General features: G+C 39.5%; 2 protein-coding genes across 2 annotated transcripts in view; both read right to left on the bottom strand.

Annotated features, from left to right (window-relative positions):
- LOC133226772 (olfactory receptor 51F1-like) overlaps positions 1-16,152 on the bottom strand; it is a 460,311-nt gene that overhangs the window by 121,590 nt on the left and 322,569 nt on the right. The window lies entirely within an intron of this gene.
- LOC133261360 (olfactory receptor 51S1-like) lies at positions 276-2,263 on the bottom strand. Its single transcript, XM_061439853.1, has one exon. The coding sequence runs from the start codon at positions 1,374-1,376 to the stop codon at positions 408-410; it is 969 nt and encodes a 322-aa protein (XP_061295837.1). The 5' UTR covers positions 1,377-2,263; the 3' UTR covers positions 276-407.

Here is a 16,152-nt window from a genome sequence, read left to right as displayed (position 1 = left end):
ACAGATATGTGAAAGACACTGTTTCTATTAGGAAAATCTGATGTAAAGTAAAATTCATCACTAATAAAATTGATGAAAATTTGAGAATAATGGTAACGGAATTCTGGTGGACATGCAGAAAACGTACACTCCTAACAACCTGAATGGTTGTGACAAGACTTAGATTCTGACTGTTTCTGGGCCATGGATGTGATGTTAATAGGGGCTCACAATAGACCACTCCCCTTTTCTAGGGCTCATAAACTTTCATCAATATGCACATGAACACTTCAAGGGACAGAAATGTACATCCATGTACATGGACTTTTGTGTACCTGAATGACATTTTATGCATGATAAACTGAGTTCTCAGTCATGGAAACCTTTGTGTCAGGTAACCAACAAATATGGAGGACACATCCTTCTCACTAAGCACAACCCACCTTCCTGGGCTTCAATTTCTTGTGGATTCTCTCTCTAATCTCCTTCATCTTGACACTATAGAGAATAGGGTTTATCAATGGGGGAAGCAGGAAGTGGACATAGGAGAGAAGAGTACGGGCAGGCTGAGGGATTGGCATCCTGAGACGATCAATGAGAGCCAGGAGGACCATTGGCACATAGAAGAGAAGCACAGCAGAGAGGTGGGCAGCACAGGTTTGGCCAGCCTTCCAGCGATTTTCACAGGATCCCAAACCTTGCAACACCCTGCCAATTAGGCCATAGGAGAATAAAATAAGCAGAGGATCCAAGCCCATGGCAGACAGGACCACAAAGAGGCTGTAGACTGCTCCCCCACCTCCAGGGCAGGCCAAACGGGCTATATCCGGGTGCAAGCAGTAAGAATGGGTCAGGACCTGTGGACGGCAGTAAGGCATGTGGGCCAGGAGGAATGGCAGGGGCAGGTGGAGACCCAGGCATCGGAAAGCAATGGCCACACAGATCTTGCTGATGACACCGTTGGTGAGGAGTGTTGGGTAGTGGAGAGGGCAGCAAATGGCCAGTGCCCGATCCAAGGCCATGGCGAGTAAGACAGAGGACTCCATGACAGAAAAGACATGGACAAAGAACATCTGGAGGAGGCAGGCTGAGGCAGAGACAGCATGAGTATTTGCAAAGGCAAGACCCAGCAGGGTGGGCATCAGGGCTGTGGACAAGCCAACATCAGACACGCTGAGCAGGAAGAGGAAGAAGTACATTGGGCGGTGCAATGTGGGCTCCAGGGCAATGATCCAGAGGATAGCACCATTGCCCAGGGCAGACAGAAGGTAGACAGTGATGAGGGGTACTGCCCACCAGGAAGGTACAGCTGATAGGCCTGGCAGGCCCACCAACAGGAAGGTGGGGGCCATCGAAGTGCTGGCATTCAGAGTTGAGTGGGTGAGGAATGTTGACATACTTCAGGATACCACTTTGAACTCTGGAAACTGAAAATGGATGAGAAAGATTTATTTAACCTTATGACACATTTGCATAAGGCTTTCTAAAACTGCCTGCCCTCCCTCTCCTGCCCCAGGCACACATATACATACTCATTCTAGTATCTATGCCACAGTCATCCCTTGCCTTGGAGCGTTTCCTATAGCTGTCCACAAAGCTCTGATTCTCTCTTTAAATTATTTTCCCATTTTCCTCAACCCTGTTTTTCACTGTACCTTTTTTCCTAATTTCCTCCCTCCTTTAACGGAAAACACCCATAAGGGGGTCTATACTCCTATGAGCACGTTTTCTTTTTTTCTTTTTTAAATACATTCGGCTATGCAGGATCTTAGTTGCAGCATGTGGGATCTAGTTCTCTGACCAGGGATTGAACCCCAGGCTCCCTGCATTGTGAGTATGGAGTGTTAGCCACTGGACCACCAGGGAAGTCCCTAAACATGTATTCTACTCCTCCCAGGCCCAGGCAATCTGACTTCTGTGCTGCCTCAACACACATTTCAATTCACTTTAACTGCTCTCATTAGTCATCCATTACTTCTTTGTTACTAAATCTAGGGGCACTTAAATTTCCTAAACTGATGTATTTCTCAATGAGCTTTGGCTCTTATGAAACACTTCTTTTCTTTTTAATTCTACCTCTCAGAAATTATATTCTTAGTTCTCCATGCCCTTTCCCATCCAATTTATACACTGGTATTTTTGAGAATCTTTATTTGGCTATTTCCTTTTTCCTCAGTGACATTCCTCCGGACTTCAACTAAATTTTATAAATTGATGAATCATAAATATATCCCCAGATCATTCTATATTTACTCACCCAAATCTCTACTTAGATGTCATAAGCATTTTAAATTCAAATAATCCAAATCAGATCTTAACAAATGTATTCAGATACAAAATATTAAATTGTACTTGGTTTTTATACTACAAACAAAAATCAACTCACAAAGGTTTAGAGATTTAAACGTAAGACCTGGAACTACTAGATGAAAATATAAGGGGAAAGCTTCATGACATAGGAATTGGTGATAATTTCTTGAGTATGACACTGAAAGCACATGTGACAAAAGCAAAATTGAAAAGCGGCATTACGTCAACTGAAAAACTCCCGTGTAGTGAAGGAAACAATCAGTGGGGTAGAAAGGTAACCTATAAAATGGAAGAGGGTATTTTTAAACCATATATCTGATATATCTGATACCTAAAATACATAGTTTCTACAGCTCAACAGAAAAAAAGGAATAACTCCATTTTAAAAACGGGAAATGAGTCTCCCAAGATTACATACAAATGGTCAACAGGTACATGAAAAGATACTCAACATCAGTAATAATCAAGGAAATGTAAATAAAATCTTAATTATATAATAACCTCACACTTGTTAAGATGACTATAATTTTTTTTAAAAAAGATAGGAGTTGGTAAGTATATGAAGAAATTGAAAACCCTGTACACTGTTACTGGGAATGTGAAATGGTGCAGTCACCAAGGAAAACAGTACAGTGTTCCTCAAAAAATTAGAAATGAAATTGCTAAATGATCCATAAATCTGTTTTGGGGTATACATTCAAAAATATTGAGATCAGAATCTCAAAGGATATCTGCATCCCCATGTTCCTTGGAGCACTATTCACAATAGTCAATATATGGAAACAACCTAAATGTCAATCAGTGGATAAATGAATAAAGAAAATATGGTAAACACGCAAGGAAGGCTGTTTCCATTGTTGTTATTTAGTCACTGAGTCGTGTCTGACTTTTTGCGACCCCGTGGACTGTAACCTGCCAGGTTCCTCTGTCCATGGGTTTTCCCAGGCAAGAATACTGGAGCAGTTAACCATTTCCTTCTCCAGGGGATTTTCTTGATGCAGGGATGGAACCCTGTGTCTCCTGCATAGCAGGCAGATTTTTTTTTTAACCACTGGGTCATTAGGGAAGCCCACAAGGAAGGCTATTCAGCCTTAAGAATGAAGGATGACTTGCTATATACAACAACATGGATGGACCTGGAGACAGTATGCTAAGTGAAATAAGCCTGTCACAGAAGGACAAATACTGCATGATTTCACTTATACAAAGTATATAAGTAGTCAAACTCATAGAAACAAAGAGGAGAACGGTGGTTGCTGGGAGAGGGGCAAAATTCTGTTTAATGAATAAAAAGTTTCAGTTATGCAAGATGACAGGTTCTGGAAATCTTCTGTACAACATTGTGCATACAGTTACCAACTTAAAATTTTAAGAGGTTAGATGTCATGATTCATCTTAAAATAAAAAATTCCACAACAACAACAACAACAAAATCTAATATAACCATGGTATTTTATATGAGGTTAAAAGATTAGGGGAACAATGGAACAGAGTGTCCCTAAATGGAACAATATTTGCAGCTTACATTACTGAATGAAGTTTAGAATTTGAAATACATTTAAAAACTACAAATAAGAGAGATGAGTAATCTAACATCAAATTTGGCAAAATATGATTTTTTTCTTATAAAAATAAATACAAATACTGAACAAATGTACAATAAAATCAGTTCCAATGGTTACAAAAATAACACACATTTTCAAAATAATAAAACTTTTCTTACCCATCACATGGAATAAATCATAAAATCTGATAAAATTATACTCTGGAAAAGATTAAGGGCCTGGCTCTTAATCAAGGCTGCAAGACTATAAAACTGTGTAGCCCTTTTGGGAGCAATTTGGCAGAACTCACTAAAATAAGAACTTTATTTGGCAGTTCTAGTTTTTGATATACTAACCAGACAGAACGACTCTCATTGCATAAGGAGGCATAAAAAAGATTTTTGTTTGCAAAAGGAAAAAAGCAGAGTTCTTTATAATTCTTCAGTTAATTAGTTCCGATAACTAATTAATCAGGGAGATGGTCATGGTGAGTAATAATCTTAATAGTTAAGAAAGAAAATATATTGTTGAGTTAAAAAATGTATAGTGATTTCTATACAATGGCATCAGTTTAAAACCCTCTTAAAGTACTGTCTCCCTGATAGCTACATTTGTACTTAAATGCCTAGAAGCTGTGGAAGGATTTGCATTCAATTGATTTGATTAGAGTAGTAACAGCTGTGGAAAAGGGACTAATACTGGATGGAGGATAGGAATTCAAAGATGACTTTGGCCTTAAGCCTAATATTTTATTTTTTCAGATAGATTCTTTTATCAAATGAGTGTCAATTACTCAACAAGCTCCATTGTTTCATATCAAATATTTCTCCCTAATCCAATTCATTCACTCATCAACAATGTTGTGGTCTTTGCTGAGGCTTATATTTGCATTATCTCCATTGGTTTCCCTACTACCAATTCTTCTTTTTAATCCTTCCACCATACAAATCCCACAGTGTTATTTCCAATTTGCTGTCTGATAATGTGGCTGTGATGTCTTTCCTCAAATCCATCTGGTTTTCTCCTGCTTTAAAACAGAGTCCAAAACTGCTTTACCATCTGGCCCCAAACAACGTTTACTGTTTAATCCAATTCTATTTCTACTCATCCGTTTTAGCCTTCCAGCCCTACTGGGACTCCTCAGGTATGTCACTGACTTTCACACCTTCAAAAATACAATACATAAGTGCAATTTTCTTCTCTCTCTCTATCATCATGCCTCATATATATCATGAAGTTCCAACACAGATACTGTTCCTCTCTCCCCTGGAACCCTGGAGACCACCTTTTCTCCCAGGATCCGGGATAGATTACTTACCCTCTCCTGTCACACTCTGGCACATTTCCTAATACAGTCTCTAACATTCTCAGTTCAGTTCAGTTGAGTTGCTCAGTCGTATCCAATTCTTTGTGACCCCATGAATTGCAGCATGCCAGGCCTCCCTGTCCATCACCAACTCCCGGACTTCACTCAAACTTATGTCCATCAGTCAGGTCAGTGATGCCATCCAGCCATCTCATCCTCTGTCGTCCACTTCTCCTCCTGCCCCCAATCTCTCCCACCATCAGAGTCTTTTCCAATGAGTCAACTCTTTGCATGAAGTGGCCAAAGTACTGGAGTTTCAGCTTCAGCATCAGTCCTTCCAAAGAACACACAGGACTGATCTCCTTTAGAATGGACTGGTTGGATCTCCTTGCAGTCCAGGGGACTCTTAAGAGTCTTCTCCAACACCACAGTTCAAAAGCATCAATTCTTCGGTGCTCAGCTTTCTTCACAGTCCAACTCTCACATCCATACATGACTACTGGGAAAACCATAGCCTTGACTAGATGGACCTTTGTTGGCAAAGTAATGTCTCTGCTTTTGAATATACTATCTAGGTTGGTCATAACTTTCCTTCCAAGGAGTAAGCATCTTTTAATTTCAGAACTGCAATTACCATCTGCAGTGATTTTGGAGCCCCCAAAAATAAAGTCTGACACTGTTTCCACTGTTTCCCCATCTATTTCCCATCAAGTGACAGGATCAGATGCCATGATCTTCGTTTTCTGAATGTTGAGCTTTAAGCCGACTTTTTCACTCTCCTCTCTCATTTTTATCAAGAGGCTCTTTAGTTCCTCTTCACTTTCTGCCATAAGGGTGGTGTCATCTGCATATCTGTGGTTATTGATATTTCTCCTGGTAATCTTGATTCCAGCTTGTGTTTCTTCCAGCCCAGCATTTCTCATGATGTACTCTGCATAGAAGTTAAATAAGCAGGGTGACAATATACAGCCTTGATGTACTCCTTTTTCTATCTGGAACCAGTTTGTTGTTCCATGTCCAGTTCTAACTGTTGCTTCCTGACCTGCATATAGGTTTCTCAAGAGGCAGGTCAGGTGGTCTGGTATTCCCAACATTCTCAGTTATTAATATTTCTTTCTATGCTTTCCTTCTCAATGAACTCTTACTTCCTCAAGATAATCTGGTTATTTTATTCATTATAGCAATTCCAGTTTCTAACTTACTTGTGGGTGTTCAGTGTACTCAATCGTGTCCAAGTCTGCAACCCCATGGACTGTAGCCTACCAGGCTCCTTTGTCCATGGGATTTTACAGGCAGGAATACTGGAGTAGGCTTCTGTCATTTCCTCCTCCAGGGGATCTTCACAACTAAGGGATCAAACCCACATCTCTAGTGTCTCCTGCATTGGCAGGTGAATTCTTTACCACTGTGCCACCTACGGAGCCCTTCTATTAATAGTTTATATTAAGCTGCAAATAAATTTGATTCATAAGTCTTATACTACTATTTTGCACTTCTGCAATTCTGTTTCTCTAAATTTTCTTCTGGATTTGATCACTCTTTCTGAAATGCCCACTTGATTTTATTATTCCATAATTATCATCTTTCTCAAAATCTTCCTATCCACTCCTCATGCAGAACTAAGTTTCTCCAAAATGTTATTCTTTCCTGCAGTGGAGTGCTTTCTTCCCAACCTATTTCTAGTTCACACCTTCCCTTCCTGTTTCTTGGGTTCTCTGCCTCTCTATCCACTAGATGGAGCTTCCAAGTATCACGGCTTGCAATCAGGAGAATGAAGCTTCCTGATATATACCATACATTTTACGGAACATCCCTGTTCATTAAAACAGTTCAGGTAATGGGTAACACTTGATAGATGTAAGGTAGAAATGTGCTTGGGACATGTTTCTGTTGTGGGGATATTTAAGTCACCATATTTGTCAAATCCACTGAGGAATGAAAGTAAGTGAAAGTTGCTCAGTCGTGTTCGACTCTTTGCCACCCCATGGACTTTATATATAGTCCATGGAATTCTCCAGGCCAGAATACTGGAGTGGGAAGCTGTTCCCTTCTCCAGGGTATCTTTCCAACCCAGGGGTTGAACCCAGGTCTCCCATATTGCAGGCGAATTCTTTACCAGCTGAACTTTTCAGAATTGTGAAAGTCTTCTCATACATACCTAGCAAGTATACAAGAAGCACTTATATCATCTCCCATTTACACTATTCACACACAAAAGGACACTCACATCTGGTAATCAATGTGCATGCCCACACATAACACAGACATATACATATGCACTCATACATGTTTATTCATACTGATATACGGAAACACATACACTTTCATATACTCATGTAAAAAAAAGTTTATTCATGGACAGAGGTATTTTTGAGGCTGATGCATATTAAATTAGCAGATATTTAAACAAAATGTAATGCATACTCATGCAAACACTCAACAATGAAGAGATATACAAAATGCTCATTCCCTAAGATGGAAGCACTTCTGAATATGTACTGATATGTATACACATATTCACATGAAAATACATGCGGAACAAAAGCACCCGTACATCCACATATTAGTATATTGTTATCATACATACACTCATCTCCACAGATTGTGAATGGCAAGTGCCCTTAACCAATCTTTTGCTGCTTTACACCATCAGAGCCAAGTAAATACAAAGACTCAATCATTTTCCATAAACACATCTGCAGACAATGAATAAGTCTACCTCTTCACATACACATATTCCTCAGATGTTCAGAAACTTCCCTTAGTATGCAGCACACAACAAACATCTGCACCCATCAGAAATGCAGTGTCATAAACACGTATCTAATAATCACATCTCACATCACTCATTTTTATAAATATTTTACTTAGGGCATTTTTTATCCATATTTTACTTCAAATATCTGATAGATTACTACAAAGACAAGTATAAGTTCCATTTTTCTCATACTGAAATCTTGCTTTCTATAGATTTATTTCTGTGATTCAAAACTGAAAGTGGGGACATTATCAACAAAAGACGTGTATAAATACTTAACGATGTTTTCTGGGAGAGGACAAGTTTCACTCATTACCAGCTTAGTTCCCTGCCATTTGAAATACAAGTGGCTCAGGCTACTAACGGAGAAGGCAATGGCACCCCACTCCAGTACTTTTGCCTGGAAAATCCCATGGACGGAGGAGCCTGGTAGGCTGCAGTCCATGGGGTCGCTAAGAGTCGGACACGACTGAGTGACTTCACTTTTACTTTTCACTTTCATGCATTGGAGAAGGACATGGCAACCCACTCCAGTGTTCTTGCCTGGAAAATCCCAGGGACAGTGGAGCCTGACGGGCTGCTGTCTATAGGGTCGCACAGAGTTGGACATGACTGGAGCGACTTGGCAGCAGCAGCAGCAGCAGCAGGCTACTAAAGAGATAGAGTATGGGATATTTGGTTATAGGGGAGATTTGAGGCTGGCCCAATGGAGAGATTGGCACAGCCATACAGAGATGGCAGAGTATTATGAACAAATCTTCTCAATTTACAGTTGCATCCAGACCAAGACTGGCTATAGGGTTCTCAGTAAAATTCTCCTTGCTACTTACCAGGCCAGTATTGAAAAATTTATGTCAGACAGGGTCTTCAGTTGCAGATGAATGCTACAGAATTAGAAGTGGCCAATTTGAGAAACTGTTAAGTTAGGTAACAGGGGATAAATCACAGTAGGAAGAAATGGCTAAGGGATTGGACTTTTCTCCAAGGTGATGATTGTCCCTCCATTTCCTGAGAGACCTCCCTTTGTCTCCATATTAACCTTGACTGTACTGAAAGAGATATTTTCAGGGCCAAGAACTAATGAATCTGCTGGAGGCTGGTGGTATATCCGTATGAGAAAGTAAGAGATCAAATCAGATACGTTATGAAATTTGAATATGCAAGAGACCTAGGCATATAAGAAACATTTTAAAAAGGGTGTCACATGTGGGATTGAGAAATAAAACAGTCCAGGGAACAAAAATGATTTGGTAAATTATAGGGTCTAACTTTTGGTAATAAGCTCTCTATTTTTGGTCTCAAATCTGTGGCTAGTTGGAATAGAAGGCAGGGATCAGTTCTGCTACTCCGTATATTCAGACTATACTCAGATTCTTTCTCACACTCTGTCTTTATGAGGACACCCATGGGATTTAGCTTTGCTCTGAAGAATCTGGGGAAAAGGACCCCTGCTAATCTTATCAGGAGTGTAAGGTAGGCAGAAAGCTAGCCCACATATAGGGAATAGTAGATACTACTACTGAATTTTTAAGATTCCCCAAGCTCCACCATCCAGATTTTGGCCACCAATAAGCTTAGAACTATACCACATTAATTTTTCCAATAACTTTTTAGTTTCTATTGGAGTATAGCTGATTAGCAATGTTGTGATAGTTTCAGGTGGATAGCAAAGAGACTCAGCCAAACCTGTACAGGTATCCATTTTCCCCCAAACTCCCCTCCCATCCAGCCTGACACATAATATTGAGCAGAGTTTCCTGTGTTGTATAGTAGGTCCTTGTGGGTTATACATTTTAAGAACTATACTATATTAATTTTAAGACATCTCTCAGTGATATATTTGGTCTTCAAAGTCTGCTTCAAGTGACTTCCTATCTCTAAAGTATGGTGGTAACTGTTAGAGTCCTTTATGCCTAGTCTCCAAGACTTTAACCCAATCCTGAATACTGCATGCTGGTTCAGAATCCATGTCTATGCATGGACAGTGATTTCTATCTTCATTCCATTATCCATCTCAGGAAACAATTTATTCTCACAAGAACTCATCTGCTACCAGTTCCCATAGACCTGCTAATGTTAATATATTACTCACTGCAAACAAATAACTTATTATTCTCTTAACTTTACTCATCCCTCTAGCATAAACTAGTGGACTATTATAACACTTTCCATGCCTTCCTGCTACTCTGTGAGCTGTATAAAGACATATCATCTTTTATGTTTTTCACTCCTATAATAATGGTATCTTTCCATTATACATGAAATATATTTGTTGAATTCCATGAGCTGTTTTACAGTCTGCTTATATAAAAATTGCTCTCATTGTCCAGATTCTGAGCCCATAGCTCCTTATAAATGCCATTGTGCTTTTCTAACCTTTCTACTGTTCCATTCCAATTCTCCAACCCAAATCTACATTTCCATGCTCCAAATATGAAAGTGACTTTCTACAAGTGGTCAAATTCTTTAAGCTATCTTCTTTTTGCCCTCTCAGGCTCAGAAACAGTAACTTTCACACCTATTTCTCCTTCCGCTTTCCTCATTCTTGTTTCATCTCCCCAGTTACTACCTTCTCCCCATTTACTTTATCACTCTTACCTCGAGCCTTATGGTCCTTTTTCACACCTGCTTCTCCCTTTGTGCAGTTCACTCACTTGGTCCTCCCAGTGACCCTCACACACTTTGGGGTTCTATTGGACGGCCTCAGATGTATTCTTTATACTGTCCTTGTTGTACAGCTTCTGGAGGAGTGGGTGGCATGTGGGGTACAGGAAAGTAGAGCACAAGTGTCCAGTCTGTTGTTGCCAGAGCCCCATGGGGATCCTGAGAATGCTGTAGTTAGTTAAGGGTCTGTGGTTCTGTCTAGAGGAAGTATCATGATAACTTTTGAACTGTAGCTGGAATGGAAGAATCCTTCCATCCCCAGCATCAAGTCCTGCTCTCACAGCCTGTAAAACAAGTCTCTTCCCACCTCACACTAACTCTGAGCTCATAGACCCACTAGGTTCTGATGCCCTATTTTGTCCTGGCCTTTCTGCTCTTTGGCAGTTTACAACCTCTCCCAAGCTTTTTTTTTTCAAAGAGCAGATAATGAGCCCCAGAGAGTATCCCAGGTTTAGTCCATAGGGGCACCTTCTGGATTTGTTGCTTGTCTTTGTTTTTACTAATTGCCATGAGCTCAGTGGAGTACCACAGGGTGCTAATGGCTGTACAGATTCCATCTCTACAAAGATAACTTACTTTGCTTTGTAACTTCAGGCTAAGGGCTGAATCAATTCAAATAATCCATTCAAAGAGGGCTGTTGAATGACCTTTTATCCTTGTTATGGTTTGATGCTCGTCCCCAACCACACTCACTCTGCTACACATAAAGTCAGATCTCTCTGAAATACAGCAGTGAGTTTGACTGGATCCCCCTCCTCTGGCCCAAATCAAGTCATTTGGGCTCACTCTTTTACACTCTCTTCCCTATATTTGCCCTTTCTCATTCTCTCTGCCATTTCTCATTCTTCACAAATGTCCTGTTGTCTGGTGGATCAGGTATCAGACACTCCCACTCCCCACACCAGCTTGTGGCTTTTCCTTCACACCTTGGACATAATTAGCCCAAATCTCTGTAAAGAACCTAGGGACTCATGTGTGTCATGCCACCCACTGCTCCTCCCCTACCTGAGGACTTTCAGGGATGTTTTTGTTCCTATAATCCCTAAGGCAGACCTGGGTAACCAGATTCCAGCTTGTGGGTTTATACTGGCTCATCCTTGTTACTTTTACTCCTCTTGAAGATATTGTACGTTAATGTCTTTATCCCCAAGGTACAACTAAATTTCTTCTAGACTCAAGTTACTGCATCCTTCCTTTAATTTTCTTCCAGAAAATTCCAGTAGGTATGATCTATTGGACCTGGAGGCTGCCCTCAAACTCTCCGGACTGAAGCTTTTTTTTAATCCCTGGGGATTGGAACTAGGACCTTGATAAAGTCAGTTTTACCTCCTCAGAACACCCACAGTCCCATAGCCAGTCCTGCAATAGGTCCCTGTTCAATTCAATGTACCATTCCCTATACTTTCATGCCTTTGGGATCCAGGGTTGTCTCTTCTCTCGTCTCTAAACCATAGAAATGGTCCCATACCTCTGTACTCTGGTCTTCCTAATGTTCAGGATAACTATTTTCTAATGTGAATAAGTGACTCTCACCTAATAGGTTGGAGGAAGGGACAGAATTAAACCATTCCTGGATACTATGGGATGAGGTTCATGACATTGTACAGGAGACAAGGATCAAGATCATTCCCATAGAAAAGAAATGCAAAAAAGCAAAATGGCTGTCTGGGGAGGCCTTACAAATAGCTGTGAAAAGAAGAGAAGTGAAAAGCAAAGGAGAAAAGGAAAGATATAAACATCTGAATGCAGAGTTCCAAAGAATAGCAAGAAGAGATAAGAAAGCCTTCTTCAGAGATCAATGCAAAGAAATAGAGGAAAACAACAGAATGGGAAAGACTAGGGATCTCTTCAAGAAAATCAGAGATACCAAAGGAATGTTTCATGCAAAGATGAGCTTGATAAAGGATAGAAATGGTATGGACCTAACAGAAGCAGAAGATATTAAGAAGAGATGGCAAGAATACACAGAAAAAATGTACAAAAAAGATCTTCACGACCCAGATAATCACAATGGTGTGATCACTGACCTAGAGCCAGACATCCTGGAATGTGAAGTCAAGTGGGCCTTAGAAAGCATCACTATGAACAAAGCTAGTGGAGGTGATGGAATTCCAGTTGAACTATTCCAAATCCTGAAAGATGATGTTGTGAAAGTGCTACACTCAATGTGCCAGCAAATTTGGAAAACTCAGCAGTGGCCACAGGACTGGAAAAGGTCAGTTTTCATTTCAATCCCAAAGAAAGGCAATGCAAAGAATGCTCAAACTACTGCACAATTGCACTCATCTCACACGCTGGTAAAGTAATGCTCAAAATTCTCCAAGCCAGGCTTCAGCAATATGTGAACCGTGAACTTCCTGATGTTCAAGCTGGTTTTAGAAAAGGCAGAGGAACCAGAGATCAAATTGCCAACATCCTCTGGATCATAGAAAAAGCAAGAGAGTTCCAGAAAAGCATCTATTTCTGCTTTATTGACTATGCCAAAGCCTTTGACTGTGTGGATCACAATAAACTGTGCAAAATTCTGAAAGAGATGGGAATACCAGACCACCTGACCTGTCTCTTGAGAAATTTGTATGCAGGTCAGGGAGCAACAGTTAGAACTGGACATGGAACAACAGATTGGTTCCAAATAGGAAAAGGAGTACGTCAAGGCTGTATATTGTCACCCTGTTTATTTAACTTATATGCAGAGTACATCATGAGAAACGCTGGACTAGAAGAAGCACAAGCTGGAATCAAGATTGCCGGGAGAAATATCAATAACCTCAGATATGCAGATGACACCACCCTTATGGCAGAAAGTGAAGAGGAACTCAAAAGCCTCTTGATGAAAGTGAAAGTGGAGAATGAAAAAGTTGGCTTAAAGCTTAACATTCAGAAAACGAAGATCATGGCGTCCGGTCCCATCACCTCTTGGGAAATAGATGGGGAAACAGTGTCAGACTTTATTTTTCTGGGCTCCAAAATCACTGCAGATGGTGACTGCAGCCATGAAATTAAAAGACGCTTACTCCTTGGAAAGAAAGTTATGACCAACCTAGACAGCATGTTCAAAAGCAGAGACATTGCCAACAAAGGTTCATCTAGTCAAGGGTATGGTTTTTCCTGTGGTCAGGTATGGATGTGAGAGTTGGACTGTGAAGAAGGCTGAGCGCCAAATAATTGATGCTTTTGAACTGTGGTGTTGGAGAAGACTCTTGAGAGTCCCTTAGACTGCAAGGAGATCCAACCAGTCCATTGTGAAGGAGATCAGCCCTGGGATTTCTTTGGAAGAAATGATGCTAAAGCTGAAACTCCAGTACTTTGGCCACCTCATTGAAGAGTTGACTCATTGGAAAAGACTCTGATGCTGGGAGGGATTGGGGGCAGGAGGAGAAGTGGACGACAGAGGATGAGATGGCTGGATGGCATCACTGACTCGATGGACATGAACATGAGTCAGAGTGAACTCCGGAGTTGGTGATGGACAGGGAGGTCTGGTGTGCTGCGATTCATGGGGTCACAAAGAGTCGGACACGACTGAGCGACTCATCTGATCTGATACATATATATATATATTTGTTTACCAAAGGGAAAAATGTTGGGGGAGAGATAAATTAGGAGTTTGGGGGTTAACATACACCCACTATTAAATTAAATTTCGCTTCATACATTAAATTTTCTCTGTCTTCCCCACTCCCTACCAACTAACAGTGATCCTCATGATTTTAAATGCCTTATCTTGGTTTGCGCTCCTTCTACAGTACATAACACATTTAACTTTTCTTATATGTATTTCAATATTTCATTTCTAAATCTATTATTTTGATAGAAAACATATAAGGAAATCTACCATGCTAACCACTTTTAAGTGTATAGTTTAGTGATACTAAGTATATTCCCATTGTTGTGAAATAGATTTCCATAACATTTTGTCTTCTGAATCTGAAACTCTATAACCATTAAACAGTAGCTTCATTTTTCCTCTCCTAAAGCTCCAGGTAAGCACCATTCTACTTTCTGTTTATATGATTTTGACTACTTTTGATACCTCATATGAGAATTACAGTATTAAAAGGGCTAGTATTTTTAGTGATGTTCATTTATTAACAATACATTAAAATGCATCTTTTTCCTGAGAAATGAAAATTATAGGATTAAATATCTGAAGTTTAGTCACTGATTTAAGAAGAAACTCATGACATATTCCATATAGATACTCAAAGATAAAGATTTTATTCTTAAAGAGATCAATAGTTACTCTTGATCATATTTTTTTCTATATATACATATCTTTTAAAAAGTCTTAAACAATTTGGTGGATGAAAGGTCAAGTTACACATGGTTATATAGAAAGCTTTTGAAAACAAAGTTTAACCCAATGTTAATTTGTTTTACACAAATGAAATGAAGAGCTTTGAAAAATATCTGCTAAAATAAATCAAAACTGAACAAACAAAACAAACATATGATATAGTTGCAAAAACACAAAGTTCTGTTTTTATTCCATTGGTACCCACACAGTGGAGTCAGTATTAATGAAAAAGAAATAGTATAGTCTATTTATACACAGGATTATTATCTTTAATTGCTCAGTGCAATGGGACAGAGATATTAATAACTAGATAACCCACAAGTTTAATATATCTTGTTTTTCACTGTTTTTGACCAATATAGACCTGATAATGCAATGCAGATGCTAAATAATGACAGAAAGACATACCTAAAATTTATCATTCAAGCATTTTAAGCAAGATAACTGCAAGTCAGAAAAACAAATCATTTCAATTTAGCAAAAGTATTCATAAAAGATAAAGTAGCTTAATATTTACTCTTTGGAGTGTATGTTCCTTTTGACTACAAACTATCTCCTTACCTAATAGTAAAGTACAATCCAGTTACGGAATTTGGCAGAGTCATTAAATATTTCCAGATGAAAATACAGAAGAAAGGCTATAAAGTACAGTTTTGCCTTTCTGTTCTAGAACATTGACTTCACCTTTTCCTTCAACATGGCTTTTTGCTCCCTGGGAGGAAGATGGTGGGAGAGCAATTGCTGCTTTTGTTGGCAGGTTGGTTACATCAGATTGTCAGATAGGGAAAGTGTGACTCACAACAGAAGTCAGAGTGCCTGTCACTTTGCCTTTAAATGCTGATATGCAAACAAAATGGTTGAAAATTATTTTAAAGGAGAATTAACAGCTAGGTAACAAACAAAACTTGCATCTTGTGCATGCTAGGAGTGAAAGACCCTCAAGAAAAGGGACAAAAGTCAAATTCAAAATGAAAGGAAAAGAAAAAGAAAAGAGAAGTTACAATTACCTTTCTTGAGAATTTGGAGTCTTTCTTCCATTCAGGGATATCCTGTGTGAAATTCCCCAGAAGAACAATGAGAAAGAAAGAATAACCCCAGAAGAAGAAATATGATGGAGTTAAAGTGGGTATGACCATGACGGACAATGCTGCCTAAGCACTCTGGATACCACTCTCTCTTCTTTTGAAACAATATTCACTCTAAACTCCCTAGGCTGAAACTCAAAAAGGAAATTTCCAATTTGTGAAGCAACTTAAAAATTTGACTAGAAAATTGTTCCCCCCCACCCCCCAAA

The sequence above is a fragment of the Bos javanicus genome, chromosome 15 (genome assembly GCF_032452875.1).
Source record: "Bos javanicus breed banteng chromosome 15, ARS-OSU_banteng_1.0, whole genome shotgun sequence".
NCBI lineage: Eukaryota > Metazoa > Chordata > Mammalia > Artiodactyla > Bovidae > Bos > Bos javanicus.
Note: the sequence above shows the minus strand (reverse complement) of the source record. Positions and strands in the feature narration are given on the sequence as shown.

What these genes read in the sequence shown, in the direction of transcription:
- LOC133261360 (XM_061439853.1), bottom strand. Translation starts at nt 1,376, where the DNA reads ATGTCAACATTCCTCACCCACTCAACTCTGAATGCCAGCACTTCGATG.